Here is a 27936-nt window from a genome sequence, read left to right as displayed (position 1 = left end):
ATAATAGCAGCCATTAGTAATCAACTGGATTTCTGTATTCTGAGTTAACTTGTTTTCCTGGGGGGTCTTCTGGAGTCTTGAGGTGCTTGTAATTATAATAGTTCAATTCGGAGGGTGGGGAGAATTTCCTCCTTGAGTTATTTCTTTTCTTTGACTTTGCAAATATGTATGCTGGAGGGTTAGATGGCTGAATATTGTTGCAGCAAAAGGTACACTGGATATGTAAACCATCCAGATCTGCTTTTTTGGCCAAGTGCCTTAAATAGTCTGAAATCTTCATTGGAAATGAGCTTCTAGGAACTTGTACTAAAGTGAAACGCCAGCCTTGGTTTGTTGTCATTCCATATATTAAGGAAACCAGGAGAGGTACATAGGCAGATCACTTGACTTTTGTGAACAGGGCTAATGTTTATTTTTGCCTTTCTTCATGTCCTGCATGAAACTGCACTGCTGCTTGTGCTTTTTTTGTTATTACCAGTTCATGCTCTGTCCACATGATGCGGTAGTTCTAGTTCAGGGGTTCTTAGGACTTTAACTCACGGTTTTTGGACAAATGGACAGAGCTCACAAGTAGCAATAATGAGCATATTTGTGAGAGCATAAGATTCCAGAGACATCATTCTTCGGTGCTGATCAGAGTAGCTGTAGATTAATAGGAGAGGCTGTGTAATCATGGTTACTTTGAAATAAACTTGTACCTAACTTGCTTGGATGTCTGTAATATTTTTTCTGTTTGAATTGTTTTGGAAATGAGACCATATTGCTCTAACTTAAGTTTTTCTAAGTTGAACATCAAGACCCTTTCTTACTGATTCTCTGATTCAGAAATTTGCATTATTCAAAGTTAATTAATTATTTTTTTTTTAAAGTTTTTATATATTTGAGAGAGAAAGTGAGAGAGAGCATGAGAGCAGAGAAGGTCAGAAGGAGAAGCAGACTCCTCATGGAGTCGAGAGCCTGATTCAGGACTCAATCCCAGGACTCTGGAACCATGAACTGAGCGGAAGGCAGTTGCCCAACCAACTGAGCCACCTAGGAACCCCTCAAGGTTAATTAAAAAACCGATGCTGGGTGGCTCAGTTGCTTGAGGGTCTGACTCGTGATTTTAGCACAGGTCACAGTCTCAGGATGGTGATATTGAACCCTGTCGAGTGTCTCAACGCTGGGTGTGGAGTTTTCTTAAGATTTTCTCTCTCCTTCTACCTCTACACCCACCTCAAAAAACAACCACCACCATAAAAACAGTGCTTAAGTCATGGAGATGAATAGTAAAAAAATAAATAACAAAATAAATAAAACTAAAACAGGGGTTGTTGAACTGTGGCCCACAGGCCAAATCTGGTTGACCACCTGTATTTGTGAGCTCAGAGTGGTTTTTACATTTTTTAATGGTTTTTACATTTTTAATTTTCTTCAAAAGAATATTTTGTGACATATGAAAACTATATGAAATTCAAATTTCACTACTCTTAAGCGACGTTATATAGGAACACAGCCACATACAGACAGGCCAGACAGACAAAAACCAGTGCTTATTTTTATGGTGTTATAGAAGGAGAAAGAAGATATAAAAATTGGTGAATGTTTAAATTGAGCCTAGATCATACTTTGAAATTTCCTGGTTAGTAAATTTTCAAATCTTTTGTCTTCATCAAAAGAAAGTTTGGGGTGCCTGAGTGGCTCAGTGGTTGTGTCTGCCTTAGGCTCAGGTCTTGATCCTGGGGTCCTAGGATCAAGTCCTGTGTCGGGACCCCCTGCTCAGTGGGGCATCTGCTTCTCCCTCTGCCCCTCCCCCTGCTCATGCTTTCTCTCTCTCCCTCAAATAAATAAAATCTTAAAGTTTGAAGAACATAAGTAACATTGTTTTGTCTCTGTGAGGTTTAAGGTTAATTATAGCTTAAGCCTAGGTTTAAACTCAGTTTTTTGAGCCCACCAGTAAACATCACACTTTGATTTTTGTAATAAGTAATGTCTAGAATGGGGGTTGGCAAACTGGCCAGTGGGCCAGATGCAGCCTGCCTGGATGTTTCTGTATAGCCTATGAATTAAGAATGATTTTATATCTTTTTTTTTTTTAAAGAATTTATTGATTTATTTGCCAGATCACAAGTAGGCAGAGAGGCAGGCAGAGGGAGAGGAGGAAGCAGGCTCCCTGCTGAGCAGAGAGCCTGATGGGGGGCTCTATCCCAGGACCCTGGGATCATGACCTGAGCTGAAAGCAGAGGCTAAACCACTGAGCCACCCAGGCACCCCTGATTTTTTATCTTTTAAAAAATGGTTAAAAACACTAAAAGAATAGTATTTTGTGATATATGAAAATGATACGACATTGAAGTTTTTGTGTCAGTAAATAGTTACTGGAGCACAGCCATGCTCATTCACTTATTGTATATGGATGTTTTCCCACAAAAATGTCTAAGTTGAGTAGTTCTGACAGACTGCATGACCTGTGAAGCCTGAAATATTTTCTTCCTGGGACTTTATGGAAAATTTGCCTACACTTGAGTGTCTAATTTGCAAGATTGCTTATGTACAGTTTTAAAGTATATTAAATTTTCAGGAAGGCATGGCCCATCCTAGTTTCATGTTTTTTAGGGTAGCTTGGTAAGAAGCTCACTGTACCCCAATGTGGCATTAGTGATGAATCTCATAGTTATGTTAGAATAATACTTCTAATTCTTCTTAAGCTTTCAGGCTGTTTTTCTCTTATCAGTCAGAAGATAGAATTTAATGTAAGGAATTGGTTGAAAGGGCTGCTGGAAAACTGAGAAAATCAAAAGGGGACACTGAAGGTAACACCAGCAGAAAGGCAGGAAGTAGCTGCCTATCCTAGGGCTGGAGGGAGAAAGGAAGGGGGTGTGGTTCTCAAAACCTAGAATCTTGGAGTAGGTAGGGCCCCCTGGAGCTGAGGCCTCTGAGGAGGGGGTACCTGACAACTGGTGCTGGCATCTGAGGGGTTGCAGTAAGGCTGGTCTGAAATTGTGGAAAAAAGGTAGAAACTGGAATCAACGTCAGGATGAAAATATATTAGTGGGTTAGCACTCGTAGAAACTGTGACCAACAGGAGGGAGCACATTCACCCTTACTCTCGCAGCCTTTCAGTCTTCTAGCACAAGCTATTTGTGCTAGAGGAAAAATGTAGTTTACAGAGTCCTAATCATACTGTCACAAACAAGAGTGTGGAAAGTGTGTGCTAGGAGCTAAAAGAAGATACCTTAATAAATGACAGGTGGTCTGGGGGTGCCTGGGTGGGTTAGTGGGTTAAGCCTCTGCCTTCAGCTCAGGTCCTGATCTCAGGGTCCTGGGATCCGAGCCCCACATCGGGCTCTCTGCTCAGCAGGGAGCCTGCTTCTCCCTCTTTCTCTATCTGCCTCTCTGCCTACTTGTGATCTCTCTTTGTCAAATAAATAAAATCTTTAAAAATTAAAAAATTAAAAAAAAAAAAAAAAGGACAGGTGGTCTAAACATATCAAAACATTTCTCCAAGGGGTGCCTGGGTGGCTCAGATGGTTGAGTGTCTGTCTTTGGCTTAGGTCATGATTTTCATGTCCTAGGATCGAGCCCCATGGCAGGCTCCCTGCTCAGCAGAGGGTCGTCTTCTCCCTCTGCCTCTCCCCACTGATCCTGCTCTCTCTGTCTCAGATAAATACATCTTTTTTTTTTTTTTTTTAAAGAAACATTTCTCCAAACTCCAGGTAAGAAATGATTCTAGTGTATTTTCAGGAATCTGGGAATGTAAAAAAGAAATCCAATGGGAAGAATTTTGGATGAGGATTGTGAAGCATCTGGAGTTCTGGTTTTTTGTGTTTTTTTTTTTTTCTTTTTTTTAGGTCATGTCTTTTATTCCCCACATGTTGCATTCTTCTTCTCTTCTTCTTCTTCTTCTTCTTCTTTTTTTTTTTTTTAATATTCCCCCTCCCACATTTGAGAGGAAGCACGAGTGAGAGAGAGTAAGAGCAAGAGAGCATGGGTTGGGGAGAGGAGCCGAGGGAGAGGAAGAAGCAGATAACTTGCTGAACAGGGAGCCTGACAAGGGACTCAGGCTTGGAACTCTGGGATCATGAGCCGAGCTAAAGGCAGGTGCTTAAACAAACTGAGCCACCCATGCACCCCACACATTACATTCTTTTGGAGGAATTGTTTTAAGGCGAAATCCTGACTGAGGAATGAAGAATATCTGAACTTTGTTAGATAGCAGTAAAATCCCAATATACAAAAAGTGGGGACTTTCTGTATATGTTTCAGTTTTGATTGTCTGCTACCTGACAGGAGAAAAATAAATCCATTTATCAATTATTTAGGAAATAAGGGGTTCCAAATAGTATAAAGCCAATTTGTACATCTTGTAGTTAGGTTTCTCAAATTAACTGTTAGTCTGTCATGGATTGTATATTTTAAACATAGGCTAAATGGCACCTGGGTGGCTCAGTCAGTTAAGCATCTGCCTTCTGCTGAGTTCTGATCCCAGGGTCCTGGGATTGAGCCTGGAAGTCTTGCTCAGTGGGGAGCCTGCTTCTGCCTCTCTCTCTGCCTACTGCTTCCCTTGCTTGTGCGCACACGTGCTCTCTTTCTCTCTGCCAAATGAATAAATAAAATCTTTAAAAAAAACACCATACAATAAAAACGAAGTCCTAGAAAAATGAAGTAGTAAGAAAAACCCAAAGATTTTATTTATTTATTTGACAGAGAGTGAGTTACAACCAAGGGGAACAGCAGACAGAGGGAAGAAGCAGGCTTCCCACTAAGCTATCCAGGTGCCCCTGAAGTGAGAAATCATTCAGAATCCAGCACTGATCGAACAGTTACATGTATTCATTGTGGTGGTGGTTATATGAATCTCTGTATGGAATAACTTTGCATGGAACTACATGCACACACAAATGAATATGAATACAGGTTGAGAAGAATGTTGAAAAGTGAATTATATCTAGTGTGGGTAACGGTAATGTTCTGGTTTTTATATTGTACATAAAATGTCACCATGGGAGGGGGCTGGGTGAAGTGTACAGAAACTCTCTGTACTACTTTTGCAATTTCCTGTCAATCTGTAATTATTTCAAAATAAAATGCTTAAAAAAGTATAAGCCTACGGATCACTGGTCAAGGTCACATTGCTATAAAAGTTTGCAAACTCTAGTCTCAATTTCTGTACTTGTGGATGTGTAACAAACTTAGCCAGTTGGCACGGGCCAGAAGACTACAGTGAAGTGTTAACTCTGTTTTCCTTCTGCAGCTTCTCTGTATTTTTACCATTCTCTTCATTCTCTATCCTTCATCTTCTACCTCTGCTCATTTATTCAGAATTATTTACTGTGCACCTCTTTAGTGCCAAGACCTGGGGATATAAAAGTGAGCAAGTTCCTTACTATTTATGCTTATTTCCTAAAAGTGGCTACTTTTTAAAATTGAAGTATAATTGATATGCAATATCTTACTGGTTTGAGATGTATTTCATAGTGATTCATATTTTTATACATTATGAGTAAAGACTGTTGCTAATGAAAGAATCTTACAAATATGTAATACAAATTGCTAACAGTTCCCATTTATTGAGTACTAAACTATATACCAGGTGCTATATAGAGGATTTAAAATGGATATTCTCCTTTGAGCCTCTATTTGAAGTAAATACCATACTATTATTTCAGTTTCATAGGTAAACTCTTTGGCTACCATTTTTCTTAGTGTTAAAAAGTACTGGAGTTGGTATTCAGATCCAAGTTGACTAACTTTCAGGGTTTTGCTTTAACCATTTAAATTAACCTCTTAAACTGTATGCCTCCCCATCTGGTATTTTGAAAACACATAATGGAGGAGAAAAGGAATTGGGACATACCTTCTGGTAGGAAGGTACTAGAAAGGCCCTAGAGAGAAAAGCTTATGCTGAATAGGTCTTTTTCTTTGTTTCTTTTTTTTAAAAGATCGTATTTATTTATTTGAGAGAGAGTGAGCGAGCAGGGAGAGGAGCAGAGGGAGAGGGACAAGCAGACTCTGTGCTGGCCATGGAGCCCAATGTAGGTTTCCATCATAGGATCCTGAGATCATGACCTGAGCCAAAACCAAGAGTCAGATGCTTGATGGACTAAGCTGCCCAGGCATTCCTGCGTTTTTTCATCATACTATTTACAGTGTTTACAGTGTCCGTTTTGGTTTTCCTTGCTCTCATCAGTGTAGATGTAGATATGAAAACCAGCTGCCTACTTTGACTTTCATGCATGATATTAGCTACTGTTGGGGTGCCTGACTGGCTCAGTTGGTAGAGCATGTAACTCTTGATCTCAGCGTCATGAGTTCAAGCCCCACCTTGGGCATGGAGCCTACTTGAAAAGAAAAGAAAAAGATACTGGCTAGTATTTTAATTCCAAGTCCAGGTCCTTCTGTCATTTTACCCTCGGTTTTTTCTGTGAGGGGTACATCTACCTTGTTCAATTTGTAGTGTTTCTCTATCATAGAGAATAAGATTAGACCTCTTCTAGTGAGCTTCTTTTTTTCTTTCTAAGATGTTATTTATTTATTTGACAGAGAGAGACCACAAGTAGGCAGAGAGGTGGGGCCGGGGCGGGGGGACGCGCAGGCCCCCCACTGAGCAGAGAGCCTGACTCGGGCCTCCATCCCAGGACCCTGAGACCGTGACCCAAGTGGAAGGTAGAGGCTTAACCCACTAAGCCACCCAGGTGCCCCTCTAGTGAGCTTTTTATGTCACTTAACATCTCTGTGATTACTGGAATATTTTTAAGTTGCTAGGGACTTACTGGCTAGGGTTGTGGACCAACTGCATTTTCTTAAATTCTTGTATAGTGTAACTTGACATTTGAGACATAAACAAAAACCCATGGGATAGAAGTTCTGATACAATTGTTTTATAGATGAAACAGACCAACTTTATATTCTACATTATTTTATTAATCTTATATATCTGGAATTTGGTATCTAGAAGTGGAAATTGTAACCAGATTTCTATTTTGCCAAATGATGTGCAAAATACTGTATTGTTTTTATGTTTACCTTGAGAACTCAAAGATTTTTCTCAGGAAATAGAAATACAGCACTGTGGTGACTTATCCTAAAGGATTGGCACATGGGTGGAAGATAGATTTAAATATTCAGAATATTAATATTCTCCTTCCCAAATACAAAATAGTTTTATATCTACTGTTGCTGAATTTTTGCTTTTTAAAAAATTTTCTCAATTTTCTTTTTGCAAATTAAATGACCCCTAAAGTAGAACTGTATGTTAATGCTATTTGTCAAAAGTTAATTTATAGAAAATATTTTCCGTCATAGCATAATCATATATATTTATGATACATATTTTATTATTGTTGGGGAATGAAATTCTGTGCAACCATAGAAATAAAGTCTAAATCAGATGGGTGAATCCTGGATTATTTTTGCTTGGATAAAGAGATTAATGCTTAGCCACAACCAGGTGAGTGGGCCCTGATTGTGGGTAGGTTGGTGATTGGATGGTTACAGGAATATGTAAGTTTTTGCCAGCATATTTTTTAATTTTTTATTTTCTATTTTTTTTAAGCATACATGCTGCTGAAGTGAGCACTTGCCAGTATGCTTCTAACCACCCACCCTTAACTTGCTGTATGTGGACACATGGTCTCTTAAGGTTTATTTATTTGGGGATTGGTTGTCCTCTCTTATGTTCCAATTAAACATTAACATTTTTTTATTATGAAAAATTTCAAACATTCATATGAGAGAGAATATACAGTACAATGAATACCCCACCTGCCCCTGCCCAGTATATTCTTTAATAGTTACTAACACTTTGCCATCTTGGTTTCATATCCCCATTTTTTTGTTAGTGTTACTGGAATATTTTGAAGCACCCCAGATATTTTTTCATGCTTTTATATCTTTAAGAGATATTTATATTTTTATTTATTTTAACAAATATTTTATTTATTTATTGGGAGGTGGGGAACAGGAGAGAGAATCTGATGCAGACTCTGCTCTGAGTGCAGAGCCCAACATGGGGCTCGATCCTGCAACCATGAGATCATGATGTGAACTAAAACCAAGAGTTGGGTGCTTAACTGACTGAACCACCCAGGCACCCTGAGATAAAGGTTTTTTAAAAAGTAACCATAGTAGGGGTGCCTGAGTGGTTCAGTCTGTTAGGACTCTTGACTTCAACTCAGGTCATGATCTCACAGTCTTAGGATCAAGGACCACATTGGGCTCCCTGGTTAGTGGGAAGCCTGCTTCTCCCTCTCCTTCTGCCTCTCCCCTCGCTGAAGCTCTTCCTTGTGCATTTGCTCTCCCTCTCTCTCTTTGAAATTAAAAAAAAAAAAAAAATGTAACCACAACAACATTGTCATGCCTCGTGCAATGGCAATAATTCTTTACTGTTAATTAGTTTCTTTTTTTTTTTTAAGATTTTATTTATTTATTTGACAGACAGAGATCACAAGTAGGCAGAGAGGCAGGCAGAGAGAGAGGAGGAAGCAGGCTCCCTGCTGAGCAGAGAGCCCGACGCGGGACTCAATCCCAGGACCCTGAGATCATGACCTGAGCCGAAGGCAGCGGCTTAACCCACTGAGCCACCCAGGTGCCCCAGTTTCTTTTTTTGTTAAGTTAGGATCTAAATAATCGTGTGATTACCAGATTTCAAATCTCTCAATCTGTAATAGTACCCTTATTGCATTTATCGGCTCTGTGCATCCTTATGGTGTCCTTTAACATGTTTTTCTGTTACCTGTAATTTTTGGAGACTGGTAGTTACATCAGACTCCTACTCCAGTTTTTTATTGATTACCTATTGCATCATGTAAGGGGGGAAATACCAGGTTCTCTTATTTTAGTGATAGCAAATTTAACCAGTAATTATGGTGTAGTCAATCCTGACTATGGTGTAGTCAATCCTGTAGTCAATCCTATAGCCTATTACACAGTTCCCCATCAACCTTTCATCTACTGATTTTAGCTGCCATTGATGATTGTTGAATTTATTAGATAGAATTCTGCTGATTATGCTGAAATACAGTTCATATGAGAAAGGACAAGTACTGATTCTTTTCCTTTGTCAATTTTCAGAGAACGAGTGGATGTCATATTGGTAATTTAACCTCCAAAGGTGATCAATAGGGACTTATTTTTTTTATGAGTTTATCTTTATACTTTGATGCATTGCACTCGTTTTTTGTTCTTCATGTTGCTCAAATTGCCTCATTTTTGTCCAGTGGAAGTCTTTTCAGATTGGGTTCTGTGACCTTTTGCATGATCCTGGTAATCTTTAGTAAATTCCTTGGCCCTAGCTCATTTATACACTTTTTACCTCAGTCCTGGAGCCACCATTTCTTGGTTCCTTTTAGTGAAAATGGTACTTAGAGACTATAATCTAGATGCTAGTCGTGCTACTTATGGCTACTGGGTTGTCAGTGCTTAGGTCTTATCATTGGACAGTTAAGATATATATATATATAAAAGATTTTATTTATCTGACAGAGATCACAAGTAGGCAGAGAGGCGGGGGGTGGGGGTGAAGCAGGCCCCCTGCTGAGCAGAGAGCCCAGTGTGGGGCTCGATCCCAGGACCCTGAGACCATGACCCAAGCTGAAGGCAGAGGTTCAACCCACTGAGCCACCCAGGTGCCCCAAGATATATGTATTTTGTAGGAAAAAAGAACAACAAAACTTTTCAGTTCATATGGATTTTTCCAATTCATATTTAAGAGTTTTTGTTTTAAAACTTTATCACTTTTATGTTGAAAATCTTAGTTCCTAATGACATTAATGTAATAACTTATTTGCTTTATCTATTTATATATGACAGTTTTGGTAGTAATACTGCTATTATTATAACAGTAAGACTAGTAAGACTAGTAACAGTTTAAGATTGCTTTGTTTTTTTTTACCCTCAGGATATATTTCAGTAAGGTGTTTGTAGTCAAAATAGTTTAGTTTAGCTTTTCTTTGTGTTTATGCCAGTCACCAATTTGGTGTAGTTTTTTTACAGTTTGAGTTTCTAGAAATTATTTTTTTTTACTTTCTCATTTTTTTAAAATGCAAGGCTTTACGTGTTTCCAAAGTTACTGCAATGAAAGAATGTTCAAAGAGGAGTGACTTTCATTCCTGTTCTTCTTTCACCATTTCCTTTAATAGGTTTACTTTTGTTGAGCCTTCAGTTTTCGATTTTGAAAATGGAAGCATACAAAATGTACTGTTTTGTGTCTTGCTGTTTCATTTAACAATATATTCTGGAGATCATACCAGCACAGTATACAGAGTTCTTCATCATTTGCTTTGTCCTGCTATATACTACTTCTTTGAACGGATATACCACTGTTACTCAGCCACTCTTTTGATGAAGATTTAGGCTAGTTCCAGTCTTCTGCTATCACATGGATAACCTTTGCATTTTATTTTAACCTTCTTTTTCCATGCATGAAATGGTGAGGGATGGTGTAATCAGTGCATTGTAATTCACAGTAATCTTATATTATCGTTGACTTTGCCTTGTAAAAATAAGAGTTTCGGGATTTGTTTGTTTTGAGTTGTGGGTATCGTTGTCATACTTGTGCTTGTGTTAGTTGACTTTAAACCTTTCTCTTTCACACCTTGAACATTAATTTGCTATTTTTGGGAAAATGCTTCAACTTCACAACAATCAGAAAATAAGTGATAGGGACGCCTGGGTGGCTCAGTTGGTTGGACGACTGCCTTCAGCTCAGGTCATGATCCCGGAGTCCCGGGATCGAGTCCCGCATCAGGCTCCCAGCTCCATGGGGAGTCTGCTTCGCTCTCTGACCTTCTCCTCGCTCATGCTCTCTCTCACTGTCTCTCTTTCAAATAAATAAATAAAATCTTAAAAAAAAAAAAGAAAATAAATGATAGCTGTCTTACTGTGTTTAAGCTGTTGTTCCTGAAGAAAACTGAGTTTCTCTTTCTTTTTTTAAGCTGAGTTTCATTCCTCTTTGGTGTGTTTTGATTTTGGTCTGGTGGTAATTTATTCTAGGAACTTTAGGAGTTGCTATGTTCTTTGTGTTATCAAAATAAAAATCCAGCCCATGTAGATTTTTTTTACAGTTATAACAGCAAAAAACTTGCTTCTGAAACATGAAAGAATGAAATTATTTTCAGAAGCATTTTTATTATTAACACCAAAGAAAGCAGGTGTTTATGGAAGAGAAATATCCTGAATTACTATCTTTGTGTATGAAAAGAGAAGTACCTTCTATCTCATGTGTGTAGATTTCATCACATCACGTGTTTTCCTTTCATTGTTTTAATTTGAAGCTGGGTTTTAAGCTAATTTGCATCAGGGTCTATAACCACATGAAGGAACTGACCGCCATCTATTTTCATGTTTCTGTTTAATGTGGTTAAGCAAAAGTAGGACTGGAAGGCTAAGTATTCAGTCTGGTAAAATACAGGGTAGGTATAGCTTTTTAAACATTCACTACTTTATATCCTGTAGTCTGTCTATAGTAAGCCCTCTTCCTCAGACTTAGTATTCCACATTGCTTTCAGTAGAGTATTTCTTCATAGAAGAATCTAGTCTGAAGTTTTGGGGGGAGAAACCCCAAAACCTAGTGATTTCTTGCATATAGGTTGGGAATTTCTTTAGACACAAGATCAGCAGGACTGTTAACTCTCTATTTCATGATACAACTGCTTCTGTTGCTAGGCAAATAATTTACTAGTACACTGAATCACAGTAACGTTTCTCTGAAACTTTTTGCTCTTTGCTCCCATTTCTGTGTAATAGCTAATAAATATTTGATTTAAAGAGCAAGGGCTCTGCATCAAAAAGCCTGGATACTTGGCTCTGTCACTTTGCTACTGTGATGTTAGGTTTCTTCATTTGCAAAATGGGAATACAAATAGTATACCCTTGGTAGTTTGAGGACTGCAGATGAACTAGATGTTTGTAAAGCATATAACCTGGTATCCCCCAAATAGAAAATACTCTGTTAGCTGCTGATAGTGGTGATGGTGGTCTAGTAATGGGCTCTATAAGACAATAGTATAATGTGACCAGCTCACTAAGAACTTATCCTCAACTCTTTCTGTTGTGATTCATTGGCTGGTACTAAAATTGAATTTCAATATTTACACATTTCTGTCTTTTGAAGGTTATTTAGTAATGGGTACCCCCCTCCCACATCTACCCAACGAGGAAAATAAAACCAGTAATTTAAGAGATTTAACTCCCAATAGTAAATAAATAGTGAAACTGATTTGTATATAATAGGCCCTAAAATGTTCAAATTAGATCACCACACATTCTGATTTATGGGTTTTGGAAAAAGCAGATTGCTTGAAGGGGAGAACATAATTCACTTTATGCAGGTGTTCCTGCAAATCAATTTGGAAGACAAATTTAGAAACATTTCAAGTAAATATGTAATTGTTAACATTTGGGATGATATTCTTACCTTTCCTCACTGACTGTGGAACTCCACAAGGATACATTTAAGATCATCTGTGTTTGTTTACAAAGTGATTGTTTGTTTAAAGAAAATAAGTTATTAGCTTTACTCAGTATCATATGTAGACACTATGTTAAAATAAAGTTTCAGTTCTTGGGCTATGAGAGTGGTTGATGAGTATGACACTGTGGGGGAGAGTTGTTATTTTGATCTGTATGTATCAGAGATAGTGTTTGGATTAAATTATTTCCTCTGAGAATACTCTTGCCTTTAATTTTAATAACATTTCACTAATTTTTTTCTAGATTTGATCTGTATGTATGAGCCTCTGTCAGGAGCTCTCTGTAAGTTTGAGATACTATGCTAGTTGAAGATGTGGATGTAAAGCAAGTGAGAAATAGTGCTTCTGTTTCTCCGCTCCACTGGCACTGGTTCAGGTCAGCGTATTCATCCCAAAGTGCTTTGCCTAAAGTTTTCAGGCCTTTCATAAAAAAAAGCAGGGTGGTATTCATGACTTTATTGTTTACATAAATTAAGTATATTTCTAATGGATGTTTTAATTTGCTTGTCCTCTTGAGTCCTATGTTTTGAATGAGAGAATATGGCAGATGTTATAAATTAATTTATGGACTCTATGGCTTGTTTTTTCCTACAGGTCACTTTTTAGGTATTTCCTTCTTTTCCTTTGAGAATTGCTTGAAATGAGAAAGTTAAAACATGGTACTATTGTTAAGGAATTTTTTTGTTTCAAAAAGTAATGAGAATTAATGCCAGGAATGGGAATGGTCAACCCAGGTCAACCCAGATAACACAATAAAGGCAAGGATGTTACTTTTGTCTCTTTGTAACTTGAACCCTAGTTGGGAAGGCAGAAACAGTAAATAGAAGTCAAGGTTGGATGTGATTATCACTCTGCAAAGTACATGGTATAGGGGTTGAGTTTAGTAGTAGTGTTTGGAATGGTAGGGAAAAGGCTAGCAACAGGAGTATAGTCCTGGGTACATACTAGGTAATTGCCAAGTAAATGAAAGTGAGATTGAAGTGGCTGAGGGGATTAAGAGGGGTTTGGGTGGGTGATATATGTGTATGGAGGCTGGGAGAGAGGGAGGAGGATGGTAGAATGAAGGGCAGTGTGAAAAATTACTTGAAGTGGAGACTGATCTATGTTTGAATTTGGAGGAGATCATTTTAACTATTGAAATTCCTTCTGGGGATTAGTGTAAAGCAAGCTTAGCTACATAGGAAATTGGGGATGTTGTGGATATTTATTATTTCCTATGTTCTGAGTAGTGTTTGGCATTTAAATGCCACTCTTGGGGCGCCTGGGTGGCTCAGTCAGTTATGTGCTTGCCTTTGGCTCCGGTCATGATCCCAGGGTCCTGGGATTGAGCCCCACATTGGGCTCCCTGTTCAGCTGGGAGTCTGTTCCTCCCTCTCTCTTTTGTCCCCCCACCCCAACCCACGCTTTCTCATGGGAGTGCCCTCTCAAAGAAGTAAAATCTTTGAAGAAATAAAATAAGTTAAATGCCGCTGTCAACAAGATAAACCAACTCCTGCCCCAAGCAGTGTTGGGAAATACTCTTCAGGTTATCATTGGAGGCTTCCTTCCTTTTGTTATCAACAGTTCTCTTGTCTTACCTCTTTTTGAGTTTTTATCTCTTCACAATATCCTAAATCTGGAATTTTAGTCTAACATAGGGTCTAGTTTTTATGTAGCTTATTCTCAACACTGCCTTTCAGAATATGGAATTTGGAAAATTTAGAGGTAATGTTTCTCTAGCTGAGGCTCTAGGATCTCTGAGTCCATATAGCCTTTTTCTTAGATTCTTAAGGGGTGGAGATTTTGTGAGGGTATTTAAAAGTTTTTCATGTTTGATTATCTTAAGTTAAAAAAACAGTTTTTTAGATTTGAAATAGTTTTAGACTTACAGAATGGTCAAAAATAATACAGAGATTTCCTATATACCTTCTTCACCCCAGTATGAACATTTTACCATTTATCATTTATCTTTCTGCATACACACATGCACACATTACTTTTTTTCTGAAATGTTTGATAGTTATAGTCATGATGCCTTTTTATCCTCATATCCTCCAGTGTGTATTTTCTAAAGACAAAGGCATTCTCCTATATAATCACTGTGTAGTTATCAATTTTGAGAAATTAACATCAACACTACTAACATCAACACAATACTACTTTCTAACCCACGCACCTTAAAAATTATTTTGACCAGTTTGAGGTTTTAAGATTTATTTCACTTGAAAACTACCATTTTTCAGTGGTAATTTTCAAGTAAAGTAAATTTTAATATTTTAGATTCTTAAGTCAGTGCTCTTAAGTTGAGATCTAGCCTTCAATATCTGACAATTTTTTGTCTCTTTAAAAAAGGGACTCATGACAGAGGCTCATACATACGATCAAGTGATAGATTGATTTCTATCACTCAAATGTGAGGTACACTAACCTTGAGCATTTGAGTATATGAATTTTAGTGAGAAACCTTTATCATTCCCATGTCATCTTTTTTTTTTTAAATTTTGTTTATTTATTTGACAGACAGAGATCACAAGTAGGCAGAGAGGCAGGCAGAGAGAGAGGGAGAAGCAGGCTACCTGCTGAGCAGAACCCAATGTGGGGCTCAATCCCAGGACTCTGGGATCATGACCTGAGCTGAAGGCAGAGGCTTTAACCCACTGAGCCACCCTGGTGCCCCCCACCCCATGTCATCTTTAAAGTCTTATTAAAATCAAGGTAAAGTAATTAAGTGCTGCTTCTGATTTGTGGTTCAGGAGACTCAGTGAACTGAAGGCCTGGAATGAGACCTTCTAGGACCTTACTTTTAGCTTGACATCTAGAACAGGAATTCTGTCTCATTTGAGGTAAGTTCTCATCCAGATTCTTCTTAAGCTTTTCTGATGACAAGGAAACTTCAGTGTCCTGTACAGTGACATATTCCAGTTGCAAATGCCTCACATCTTATTTTATTTTATTTTTTTTTTAAAGATTTAATTTATTTATCAGAGAGAGAGACGGGGAGAGAGCGAGCACAGGCAGACAGAATGGCAGGCAGAGGCAGAGGGAGAAGCAGGCTCCCTGCTGAGCAAGGAGCCCGATGTGGGACTTGATCCTAGGACGCTGGGATCATGACCTGAGCCGAAGGCAGCTGCTTAACCAACTGAGCCACCCAGGCGTCCCCTCACATCTTATTTTTATAAATCAGTAAGAAAGACCAACAATTCAGTTGATTGGCAGAGGACTCGAAAAAGCACTTCCCAGCAGAAAGAAAATACCAGTGACTTAGAAACATGAAAAGCTATTACGATAGTAGAACTAAAAATGAAGCTACATGTATATGTATTGATATATAATGATATCTAAGGCTTTAAATGGAGAAAAATAAGTTATAGAAAGGTAGGTTTCCTTTCGTGTATGTGTTTTCTCCTTAAAAAGAGATATATATGCTCATTTATGCACACAATTTCCAGAAGGGTGTGAAGAACTTAACATTAGTTGCCAGTAGAGAAAGGGATCTAATTTGAGTTGTGTATCTCTTTATATTATGAATTTCCCCCTAAGTGCATGTATTTTTCAAAGAAAGAAAATGAATTTAAAATATTCAGACTTAAAATGAGCTAAAATCTGTCATTCTGTGCATCACAGCTCCAACTTCTGGAGTTGTGCAAAATAAGAGTATTTTATCTTTTGAGTTTTGTGGTATTTTAAAATAAATCACTATGGTCTTGTAAGTGGTCTTTTTTCCGGTGTAATAAAAGTACTTCTGTTTGGGATATGTGGGTGGCTTAGTTGGTTGAGTATCTGCCTTTGGCTCAGGTCATGATCCCCAGGTCCTGGGATTGAGTCTGGAGTTGGGCTCCTTGGTCAGCGGGGAGCCTGGTTCTCCCTCTGCCTGCAGCTCCCCCTGCTTGTGCTCTCTCTCACTCTCGACAAGTAAATAAAATCTTAAAAACAACAAACTTCTGTTTTAACTGTATCATTTCTTATGTGACATGGTATCCAGAATAGATTCCTTACTATCCAGCTGTGAGTATTCATCTGTGAATATTCTTTTTTTTTTTTTTAAAGATTTTATTTATTATTTTACAGAGGGAGACACACACACGAGAGAGGGAGCACAAGCAGTCTCAGGACACAGGTGTCCCCATCTGCGAATATTCTTGATACGGCCAAATCTCCCATACCAAGCTTCCCTTTGGAAACTTAAGTTTTTGTGTCCTAACCAGAGAGATTGGGTAGTTAGTTGGTTGATTTTTTTTTTTTTTAACAAATTTTTTTTTTTAAGATTTTTATTTATTTATTTGACAGAGAGAAATCACAAGTAGATGGAGAGGCAGGCAGAGAGAGAGGAAGGGAAGCAGGCTCCCTGCTGAGCAGAGAGCCCGATGCGGGACTCGATCCCATGACCTGAGCTGAAGGCAGCGGCTTAACCCACTGAGCCACCCAGGCGCCCCTAGTTGGTTGATTTTAATAGTCATGTAATTCATTGGTTCTTTGAACTTGCTATGACTATATCTCTTAATTGAGTCATTTCCACATGTACCCTGTGGCCTGGTGGAGATCTGGCACCGTGCTGACATGGACTAATCAACATTCTTTAAAGGTAGCTCTTCAGCAAGCTGCAGATACTTATACTATACGTTTTTGACAGACAACTGGCTTCAGTCTTCCTGGTTTTTTTTTTTTTTTCAATATTAGCTTTTCAAAAGAAGAAATAAGGCCATTCTAACATGATTGTTTGCTAGAGAATTAAATGGCTGTGTCTGCATGCCTGTTTATTTTTCATGGTAGGGATATTGGGGATTCTGTACTCCTAGTTCTGGCTTCCATACCCTAGTTCTGTCAACCTTCCTTCATCATTATTTTATACTGTTTACCAAAACAAGTGTTCTTTTATTAGAAAACATTTGTGGCTGATTCTTGCTACTTATTGTGGGCTCAGAATTTTGTTTCTTCAAAAAAGTCTTGTCTTACTGCAATGGCAGTCTGCTTCCGTGGCCACAGCTGGGTGTTGTCATTTCCTGGAAATGTACCCCAACTCTGGTGCTCTGACCATAATTTCCAATTCTTTCACCTTACCCTTCCTACCTCTCTTTCTGGTTTCCAGAAGATTTACTCTTTGAAGATTCTAGTATCTTGCCCCTGCCCTGTTCTTTCAGTTTATCAGCTGCTTTCAGATTTCACTCTCTTCTGTTATCTGTGGGTTACTAGGTCACTCATTTATGTATTCTTGGGAATGCCTTCAGTTCTCATCTCCTTGTCATCTACCCCGCTTGTCCCACCCAACTTTCTGGAGTAATTTACCAGTTGTTCCTTTAGTTGCTTCTAGATAGTATAATGCTGCCAGCAAAAGTAGAATAAATGTGCTTCCAAGCTCTATTATAAATTAATAATGTCCAGCTTTGGGCAGCAACATTGAAGATTATAGTCCACTTCCATTTCTGTTACTTACACTTGAATTTTAACTGTTTTGCTCTGTTCCTTCTCTCAATGCTCAAGTGAGGATGTGAGAGAGAAATAGAAACCAAAAGGATATGCTTGCTTTGTTTTTAAAATTTAACCATGTCTTCACTCATCTATATCTCCTTCTTTCAAGATCATTCCTTTTGGTCTGTTGTAGTGATTCCATATTTTTTTCTGTGATCTAAACAACTTGTTTGCTCCCCTGCTCTATTTATTATGAGGGAGGGAGGGAAGACACAGAATGGCTTGTATGGTATGATTGCTATACTTGAAAACAAAGATCTTTGTTTATCCTTCTCCTCCCCACCACCATCACATACACAGAAGAAACATTGGAAGGCTTTTCGCACCAAGGTATTAATAGAAGTTGTCTCTGGATGTTGGATTGTGGACTTTTCCTTTTGCTTATTTGTAATTTGATCTTTCTCTATTAACACGACATGCCTTTAAAGTGAGAAAATTTTATATTGTCCCCCATATTTTCTATACATGCCTATATTATTATTATTATAAAACATTTTATTATCATGTTCTGGGAAATGTCTTGCCATCTCTGTTAAGCAATTCTCTGATTTCTGAAATGGATCATTATTCCCCCTCCACCCCTGAATCCTACTTCTGTAATGTTTCACCAGCTTTTGATCATGTGATGATGCTGATTATAGTTAGTCAGGATTATCCTGTTCATTTGCTTGTCCAAAGTAGAACTGCTGAGGCTTAGGAAAGAGTTCTGGTCACCTCAATATTTCCAGCACTCCTGTATGGATATAGATGGATACAAGCATGGGATAAGCATGAACATTCTTTTTTTTTTTTTTTTAAGATTTTATTTATTTGACAGAGAGAGAGAGAGATCACAAGTAGGCAGAGAGGCAGGCAGAGAGAGAAAGGGGAGGAAGCAGGCTCTCTGTGGAGCAGAGAGCCTGACTCAGGGCTCCATCCCAGGATCCTGGGATCATGACCTGAGCTGAAGGCAGAGGTTTTAACCCACTGAGCCACCCAGGCGCCCCAAGCATGAACATTCTTAAATGTACACTGGAAAGGAGAGTACAAATATGAATGACATTCCAAATGCTTGGGTGTGTCCAGGTACCGTTGATGTTCTTTGAAAAAATTCCACATGGTACTAATTTAAATCAAATCTTTTTAAAAGATTTTATTTATTTGACAGAGAGGCAGTGAGAGAGGGAACACAAGCAGGGGGAATGGAAGAGGGAAAAACCGGCCCCCCACTGAGCAGGGAGCCTGACGCCTGGCCTTATCCTGGGACCCTGGGATCATGACCTGAGCCCGAAGGCAGATGCCCCAACCACTGAGCCACCCAGGCGTCCCCAAATCTAGAATGTCGTAGGTTGTAAGACACAACTATCTTATGAACCACTAAGAAAGGAAAAAATGGTGCCTGTCAAACTATGATGTTATCGATGGTGTGATGCAGAAGTATTATATGTGGGGAAAATGTACATCACAGAATTAATGAAATAAGTTGTTCTAAGATTGCATCTGTGAAGTTTTCAGTGGTTTTGGAGTAGAAGAAAGTGTTTAACCTTGACTCTGATTCAGATCTCATCCATGTATTGCCAACTTTTTCCCCCTTCATTGTTTGGGTTTTGTATGGCTATGTAGACATTGGTGAATAGACTGGATTATGATGGAGTCAGGCCTACATTTGGAGACAGGATTTTTGTACATTTCTTTTAAGGGGCATTTAAAACAGATTATTACATTGCAGTCTTGCCATATAGCCTAAAGAGTGGCCTGCCTAAAGTACTAATCTGGCTGTCATAACCTAAAGCCCTTTTTGTAGCTTCCCTTTCCCCAGTATGCCTTGGTGCACTGGTGTATACCAGACTTAGGGCTTTTGATTCCACAGTCTCAGGGCACAGTGTGGTTAGCTTTGTTAGAACATAACTGTGTGCTCAGAGAGCCACACACTGTGACCTTGAATAGAGTATATACCTTGTAATCAGCAAAGGGACTGTTGAATGGACACCACAAAGGATTAAGAACACCTAATCTGTAAGATAAAATCTATTTGGCCTCATGAGAAACCGGCCTTTGGACCTGGCTACTGCCCCCTTCTTCACCTAATTATTGGCTTCTTTCTGCCTTCTACTTTATACTCAGGTAATGTTGAACTGTTTCTAGTTTTCTAGTGCATGTTGTTCTATGTTTTCATTTCTGTGCCTTTGTGGAGACTCTCCCTCTGCTTAGAATCTCCCTACAGGTATATTCTTCAGAAACTACTCTTCTTTTTTTTTTTTTTTTTTTCTTTCTCTGTAAATCTTTGAAATTTATTTATTTATATTTTTATTTTTTAAACTTAAGTTCAATTAATTAACATATAATGTATCACCTGGTTTTAGAGTTACAGGTCTGTGCTTCATCAGTCTTCTATAATAACCAATGCTCATTACAAACAACACACACCCTCCCCAATATCCATCCCCCACTTACCCCATCCCTCTCCCATCCAGCAACCCTCAGTTTGGTTAGTATGATTAAGAGAGTCTGTTATGGTTTGTCTCCATCTCTGGTTTCATCTTGAGAAACTACTCTTCTTTTAGGAAGGATTCTTTGCTTTCCTATCTTTCTACTAAACTGAGCTATCTTCCTCTTTGCTGTTACACTGTACATATTTCTATCCTTGTATATTTTATTATGTTGGAATTAACTTTTGTAACAATATTACATTTTGTATTTATAGGATACTGTAGGCTTCTTAAGGGCAAGCACTCTGCTTTATTCACCTTTTTATTTCACAGTTCGTGGTGCTATCTTCAATAAATATTTGCTATACCAAATGTAATTGAAACTTTACCGAATACCATATTGAATAGGTTGTAGTATCCTAGGTTTTAATAAAAAACAACTTTGATTTTAATTGGTTTTAAGTATTTACGATTTCTGTTTATTCTTTTGCATGCTTTCTTGGCTGGATGGCAATAGAGAAGAAGAAAATGAGGTAAGTATTATTTTAACTAGTTATTCAGTAATTATTGTATTAAAAATTCAGAATTGATGGGGCACCTGGGTGGCTCAGTTGGTTAAGTACCTGACTCTTGATTTTTGGCTTGGGTCATGATCTCTGGGTTGTGAGGTAGAGCCCCATGTCAGACTCTGAGGAGCTGGACATGGACCCTGCTTAAGGTTTCTCTCCCTCTCCCTGCTTTCGTGTGTGTATTTGCTTTCTCAAACAAAAAACAAAACCACCCACAATAACTCAGAATTTACCTTTTTTTTTTTTTTAAGTTTTTATTTTTAAAGTTATCTGTATACCCAATGTGGGGCTCAAATTCAACAACCCTGAGACCAAGAGCTGAGCACTCTACTGTCTGCACCAGCCAGGCAACCCTAGCTATCATTTTGAATGTGAAATGAAGTAATTGTTTTTGCTGAATTTTAAGATCTGTAGTAACTCATCCAGTGAGGAACGCTTTATATCTTGAGAAAACGGTTTTTAAACTTTGGAGCTTCAGAAGCTTTAGGCAAGGCAGAGAAAACTGGCAGATCTGGAGACAGCATTTTCCCTGTTTTTATGTATTGAGCTACAATGTAAGATGTCATTTGTCAAGTGGACTCTGTTTCCTAAAAGTATTTGAAGACCACTGCTCTGTGATAATGCGTGAGGAAACATTTACTTTCCCATTTGAAATGTTACTGTATAATATTGAAAACTGATTTCAGATTTTACTATATTGAAAGGGAAAGCTTGTTCTCTTAAACAGTGAGAGTTGATTAAAGAATATCAATTAGAAAAGTGTTGCAGATGGCCAGTATACCATCTTTAATCTAGGCTTGAGGGTGATAGAGTTTTCTGATGTTCTCTCTACTACCTAGGTTATGCCTTAAACTTCTAAAGCCCACTATTTCCTTTGGTGGTTTGGCAAAAAAGGGAGGGAAAAATCTTCTTAGATGTATACTTTGTGGTTCATACTTATACGGTAGAATTGGACTATAAATTAGCATGGCCTGAGTATGTGAGGCCCAGGCAGAGACAGTGGTAATGTGCAAGGACGGATTAATTTACAGGAAGCAGAAAAGTCTGGTCCTCATTTGCTTACCTCATCTGTAAAATAGGATGGGAGATTGCTGGTATAGACCATTGGTTTTCAAATCTGGAAAGTCTGTTGGAATTGCCTCACATGCTTAGTTCCCCAAAACAAAACCAAACAAAACATACTTTCTTGCCTTACCTTAGAACCAGTGAATTGCTGTTCCTTGGAGTTTTGTTGCAGATTTTGTTGCTTTCTTACCAAGTACCGAAGTGATTCTGTGTGATGTCAGGAGACCACTAGTTTTAATGACTTCTGCTGTTTCTTCTCAGTTATGACATAGGACTAGACTGTTCTCATTGAGTTGTTAGTTATTGCTCTCTATCCGCTTGTCTTTTTGTGTTGTGTCTTGAATTACATAGGATTTTTTTTTTTCATTCTTGTTGAAAATTCTGCCTGGGGGAAAAAGTTATAAAATGGATAAATTCTTTGTGTAATAGACAAGAATAGAAAAATACGGGTAATTGTTGAAACTGAGGTGTTGTACTTAGGATTTTTTATACTATCCTCTATACTTTTAAGTATGTTTGAAATTTTCTATAATAAAGAAGTGCTTATCTAGCTTAGTGAAATTCATACTGTCCTTAAAAAGGACTTTTCATTTTTCTGACATTTTAAACTGTGATACTAGTCATTTGAAAGTAACTTTATTGTTGTAGTAACTGCTTGTTTTGTTCATTTATAGGCAAAGATTGAAAATGTGCAGAAAACAGGTTTCATCAAAGGACCAATGTTCAAAGGTGTTGCTTCTAGTCGATTTTTACCCAAAGGCACCAAGACTAAAGTTAATTTGGAGGAACAGGGACGACAGAAGGTGTCTTTCAGTTTCAGCCTTACAAAGAAAACTTTGCAGAACAGGTTTCTGACTGCACTTGGCAATGAAAAGCAAAATGATACTCCAAACTCCTCAGCTGGACCTCTTCAAGTAGACTTGACCCCTAAAATTAAAATGGACATTGCAGATACCTTATCTACTACCGAAGACTCTTCCCCATCAAAATCAAGGGTAGAATTGGGCAAAATTCATTTTAAGAAACATCTGCTTCATGTGACATCCAGACCACTGCTGACTCCTGCCACAGCAGTGAGCTCTCCACCTCCTCCCATAGCACCATTACCAGCAGTCATAGCAGAATCAACAACTGTAGACTCGCCACCCTCATCTCCACCTCCACCACCTCCACCTCCTCAGGCCACAGCACCCTCACCACCAGCACCAGTAACAGAGCCAGTGGCCTTGCCACACACACCAATCCCAGTTCTGATGACAGCACCAGTAGATGTAGCAGTTAGAGCACTGAAGGAACCACCAGTTACAACTGTACCAGAATCTTCAGAAGTGGACACTAAGCAGGAGGCTGCTGTATCTAATAGTTCAGAAGAACACATAACTCAAAATTTGAATGAGCAAGTAGATATTGCCTCACAAAAAGAGGATTCCCATATTGGGAAGGAAGAAGAAATTCCAGATAGTTCTAAGAGTAATCTGGGCTCCAAAAAAACAGGTTCTAAGAAGAAATCCTCGCAATCTGAAGGCACCTTTCTTGCTTCAGAATCTGATGAAGATTCTGTACGGACTTCCTCAAGTCAAAGATCACATGATTTAAAATTTTCAGCAAGCATTGAAAAGGAAAGAGATTCAAAAAAGAGCTTAGCACCTTTAAAAAACGAGGATTTAGGGAAATCTTCACGGTCTAAAACAGAGAGAGATGATAAATATTTTAGCTACTCAAAACTTGAAAGAGATACTCGGTATATATCTTCTCGATGTAGATCAGAGAGAGAGCGAAGGCGGAGCAGATCTCGTTCCAGATCCGACAGAAGCTCTAGAACTAGTTTATCCTATTCTCGGTCGGAGCGATCCCATTATTACGACTCTGATCGTCGCTACCATCGGAGTTCCCCTTATCGAGAGAGGGCACGCTATTCTCGGCCATATACAGATAACAGAGCTCGAGAGAGTTCTGACTCAGAAGAGGAATATAAGAAGACCTACTCAAGGCGTACCTCCTCTCATTCCTTCTCTTACAGAGACCTAAGGACATCATCATCCTATTCTAAATCTGATAGGGACTGCAAAACTGAGTCCTCTTACTTAGAGTTGGAGAAGAGAGGAAAATATTCTTCCAAATTAGAAAGAGAATCAAAAAGGACTTCAGAAAATGAAGCAATGAAAAGATGTTGTTCTCCCCCTAATGAACTGGTATTCCGACGGGGGTCATCCTATTCCAAGCATGATAACAGTGCTTCCCGTTACAAATCTACCCTTTCAAAATCTATATCCAAGTCTGATAAATTTAAAAATTCTTTCTGTTGTACAGAATTAAATGAGGAAATCAAACCGTCTCATTCTTCTAATTTACAGGCTCCTTGTTCAAAAGGTAGTGATTTAAGAATGATTAGTAAAATTCCTGAAAGAGAAAAGACTGGGTCTCCATCTCCATCAAATCGATTAAATGATTCACCTACTTTTAAAAAGCTAGATGAATCACTTATTTTTAAATCTGAATTTATAGGACATGATAGCCATGATAGTATTAAGGAATTAGACTCTTTATCTAAGGTGAAGAATGATCAATTAAGAAGTTATTGCCCCATAGAATTAAATATAAATGGATCTCCTGGGGCAGAATCTGATTTGGCAACATTTTGCACTTCTAAAGCTGACACTGTTTTGATGTCTTCTGATGATAGTGTGACTGGATCGGAGGTGTCCCCTTTGGTCAAAGGATGCATGCTTCCATCAAATGGATTTCAGAATGTTAATAGATGTAAAGAAAAAGACTCAGATGATAGTTGCATGCTGCATAGTAAGTCAGGAAGCCCATTCAGAGAAGCAGAACCTCCGGTGTCACCACACCAAGATAAACTTATGTCTTTGCCGGTTATGACTATAGATTATTCTAAAACTGTAATTAAAGAACCAGTCGATATGACAGTTTCTTGCTGTAAAACCAAAGATTCAGATATATGCTGTACTTCAAATGACAAGAACCCTTCATTGCATCATTCTGAAGCTGAAAAGATTGAGCCTTCAGTTATGAAGATTTCTTCAAATAACTTTATGAATGTGCATTTGAAATCAAAAACAGTTATATGTGATAATAGAAATCTGACAGATCAGCACTCAAAATTTGCATGTGAAGAATATAAGCAGAATGTTGGTAGCACTAGTTCGGCTTCTGTTAACCATTTTGATGATTTATATCAACCTATTGAGAGTTCAGGCATTGCTTCATCTCTTCCGAGTCTTCCACCAGGAATAAAAGTGGACAGTTTAACTCTGTTGCAGTGTGGAGAGAACACATCTCCGGTTTTGGATGCTGTGCTAAAGAGTAAAAGCACAGAGTTTTTAAAGCATGCAGAGAAAGAAACAGCAGAAGTAGGTAGTGGCCTTCCTGATTCAGGAAGAGGATTTGCTTCTTGGGAAAATAGGCATAATAATGGGTTGTCTGGGAAATGTGTGCAAGAGGCTCAAGAAGAAGGGAATTCCGTATTGCCTGATAGAAGAGGAAGAGCAGAAATCTCTTTAGATGAAGAAGGAGGAAGAGGACATGTGCATACCTCTGATGATTCAGAAGTCGTATTTTCGTCTTGTGACTTGAATTTAACCATGGAAGACAGTGATGGTGTAACATACACCTTAAAATGTGACAGTAGTGGGCATGCCTCAGAGATTGTATCTACTGTCCATGAAGATTATTCAGGTTCTTCTGAAAGTTCAAGTGATGAAAGTGACTCTGAAGATACAGATTCTGATGATAGCAGTATTCCAAGAAACCGTCTTCAGTCTGTTGTGGTAGTGCCAAAGAATTCTACTTTGCCCATGGAAGAAACCAGTCCTTGTTCTTCTCGGAGTAGTCAGAGTTACAGACACTATTCTGACCACTGGGAAGATGAGAGATTAGAGTCAAGGAGACATTCATATGAGGAAAAATTCGAGAGTGTAGCAAGCAAACCCTGTTCTCAAACCGAGAAGTTCTTCCATCATAAAGGGACAGAGAAGAATCTGGAAGTTTCTTTCTCACAGCCTAGCAGAAAACAAATAGATAACCACCTATCTGAAATTGCTCATCCTCAGAGTGATGGGGTTGATAGTACAAGTCATACAGATGTGAAATCTGACTTTCTAGGTCATCCAAATTCTGAGGAAACCACAAAAGCCAAAATAGCTTCTAGGCAGCAGGAAGAACTGCCAGTTTATTCTTCTGATGATTTTGAAGATGTCCCAAGTAAGTCTCGGCAACAGATCACTTTCCCTAACAGACCGGATAGTCGACTGGGAAAAACAGAGTTGAGTTTTTCTTCCTCTTGTGAGCGAGTGGATGGTTTCCGTTCATCAGAAGAGCTCCGAAACCTAGGGTGGGAATTCTCTCAACAAGAAAAACCTACTACCACGTATCAACAACCTGACAGCAGCTATGGAGCCTGTGGTGGACACAAGTATCAGCAAAGTGCAGAGCATTATGGTGGGACACGTAATTACTGGCAAGGCAATGGCTACTGGGATCCAAGATCAGCAGGTAGACCTCCTGGAACTGGGGTTGTGTATGATCGAATTCAAGGGCAGGTACCAGATTCCTTAACAGATGACCGTGAAGAGGAGGAGAATTGGGATCAACGTGGAGGATCTCATTTTTCAACGCAGTCCAGTAAGTTTTTTCTGTCCCTTCAGAAGGACAAGGGGTCAGTACAAGCACCTGAAATAAGCAGCAATTCCGTTAAGGATTCTTTAACTGTGAATGAAAAGAAAGATCTTTCAAAAAACTTAGAAAAAAATGATATGAAAGATAGAGGACCTCCAAAAAAAAGGAGACAGGAATTGGAGAGTGATTCTGAAAGTGAAGGTGAACTTCAGGACAGAAAGAAAGTTCGAGTAGCGGTAGAGCCAGGGGAAACAGCAGTGCCTCCGGGCTCAGCCCTGGTTGGGCCTTCTTGTGTCATGGAGGACTTCAGGGACCCACAGCGATGGAAGGAATATGCCAAGCAAGGGAAGATGCCTTGTTACTTCGATCTGATTGAAGAAAATGTTTATTTAACAGAAAGGTAAGCTTGCTGAATGCTTGTGCAGCAAATTTTAAACTCTTTTTGTTAAAAAACAAAACAAAACAGCTTTCAATGATTCACGTTATATGAGGTCAATTGTATGAAATACAGGTTTGTGATAAGATATACATTAAACAATTGAAAAAGTATTTACCTGTTTAGATTTGATGTCATAGGTTGCTTCCCTTAGTATCCATCCCCCACTGCCTAGGAAGGGGATGTCTATTTTTTATTTGAGGGGGGAGTCTCATTACCTTTTGGGTTCTGGAAGTGTGATTTAGGCCAGCCCTATTTTTCTTAAATTCCTTTTACATGTGTAACTATGATGAACAGTGAAACAAAATCTCAGCAAAATAGTCTGCTCTTAGAAAAAGAAAAAAGTAATTGTGCTTGATTTTTTTTTTCCTTTTCAAAAATGCTCAGAATGAAGTATCTTTAAAAGGTACTTCATAAAACTGGAACTAGACTAGAACACCATTTTCTGTCTGGTTTTTAAGTCTATTGCTAATAGATTAAATGATTAAATTTGGCAATAGCATAACCACTATTTTAGAGTTAAATGATAAAATGGTTTACTACAGATCCCTAACAAGAAGCAAGTATAATGAGAATAGGAGTAATGAAACATAGTCCTCCAAAGCAGAGCTGCACAGCCCGCTTTCTTTCACGTTTCCTCGACAGTCCTCTTGTTTTCCCAATATGAATATGTGTTAAATGTGCCTTTTTAAACAAAAAAACCTGTAGTCTTTCCTTTTGCAAATTTCTCTTCTACGTAAGACTCTACCTAGCCATCATCTTTTTAAGTGTTAAAATTTTTTTTTATAATGTAATTTTTTTTCACTGTGGTTAAGGTAAAGTTAAAATTAGGTCTCATGATAAGTTTTTCATATTTAAACAAAAAAGCTTTTTTGGGGCTCCTGGGTTCAGTTAGTTGAGCATCCGACTCTTGGTTTTAATGCAGGTCA

General features: G+C 38.5%; 1 protein-coding gene across 3 annotated transcripts in view; it reads left to right on the top strand.

Annotated features, from left to right (window-relative positions):
* Positions 1–27936, top strand: part of SETD2 (SET domain containing 2, histone lysine methyltransferase) — a 127361-nt gene that overhangs the window by 11251 nt on the left and 88174 nt on the right. The window contains exons 1-3 of one of the 3 annotated variants that reach the window (XM_032317943.1): positions 15182–15271; positions 20820–20835; positions 22611–26971. In XM_032317943.1, the coding sequence (XP_032173834.1) occupies positions 22656–26971 (4316 nt within the window). In that variant the 5' untranslated portion in view covers positions 15182–15271; positions 20820–20835; positions 22611–22655. Of the gene's footprint in view, positions 1–15181; positions 15272–20795; positions 20836–22610; positions 26972–27936 lie in introns of those variants that run through there. The other 2 variants (XM_032317937.1, XM_032317950.1) reach the window with 2 other exon arrangements.

This window comes from Mustela erminea, chromosome 1 (assembly GCF_009829155.1).
Source record: "Mustela erminea isolate mMusErm1 chromosome 1, mMusErm1.Pri, whole genome shotgun sequence".
In the NCBI taxonomy this organism is placed as follows: domain Eukaryota; kingdom Metazoa; phylum Chordata; class Mammalia; order Carnivora; family Mustelidae; genus Mustela; species Mustela erminea.
The sequence above is the reverse complement of the archived record's forward strand: the minus strand, read 5'-3'. Positions and strand labels throughout refer to the sequence as shown.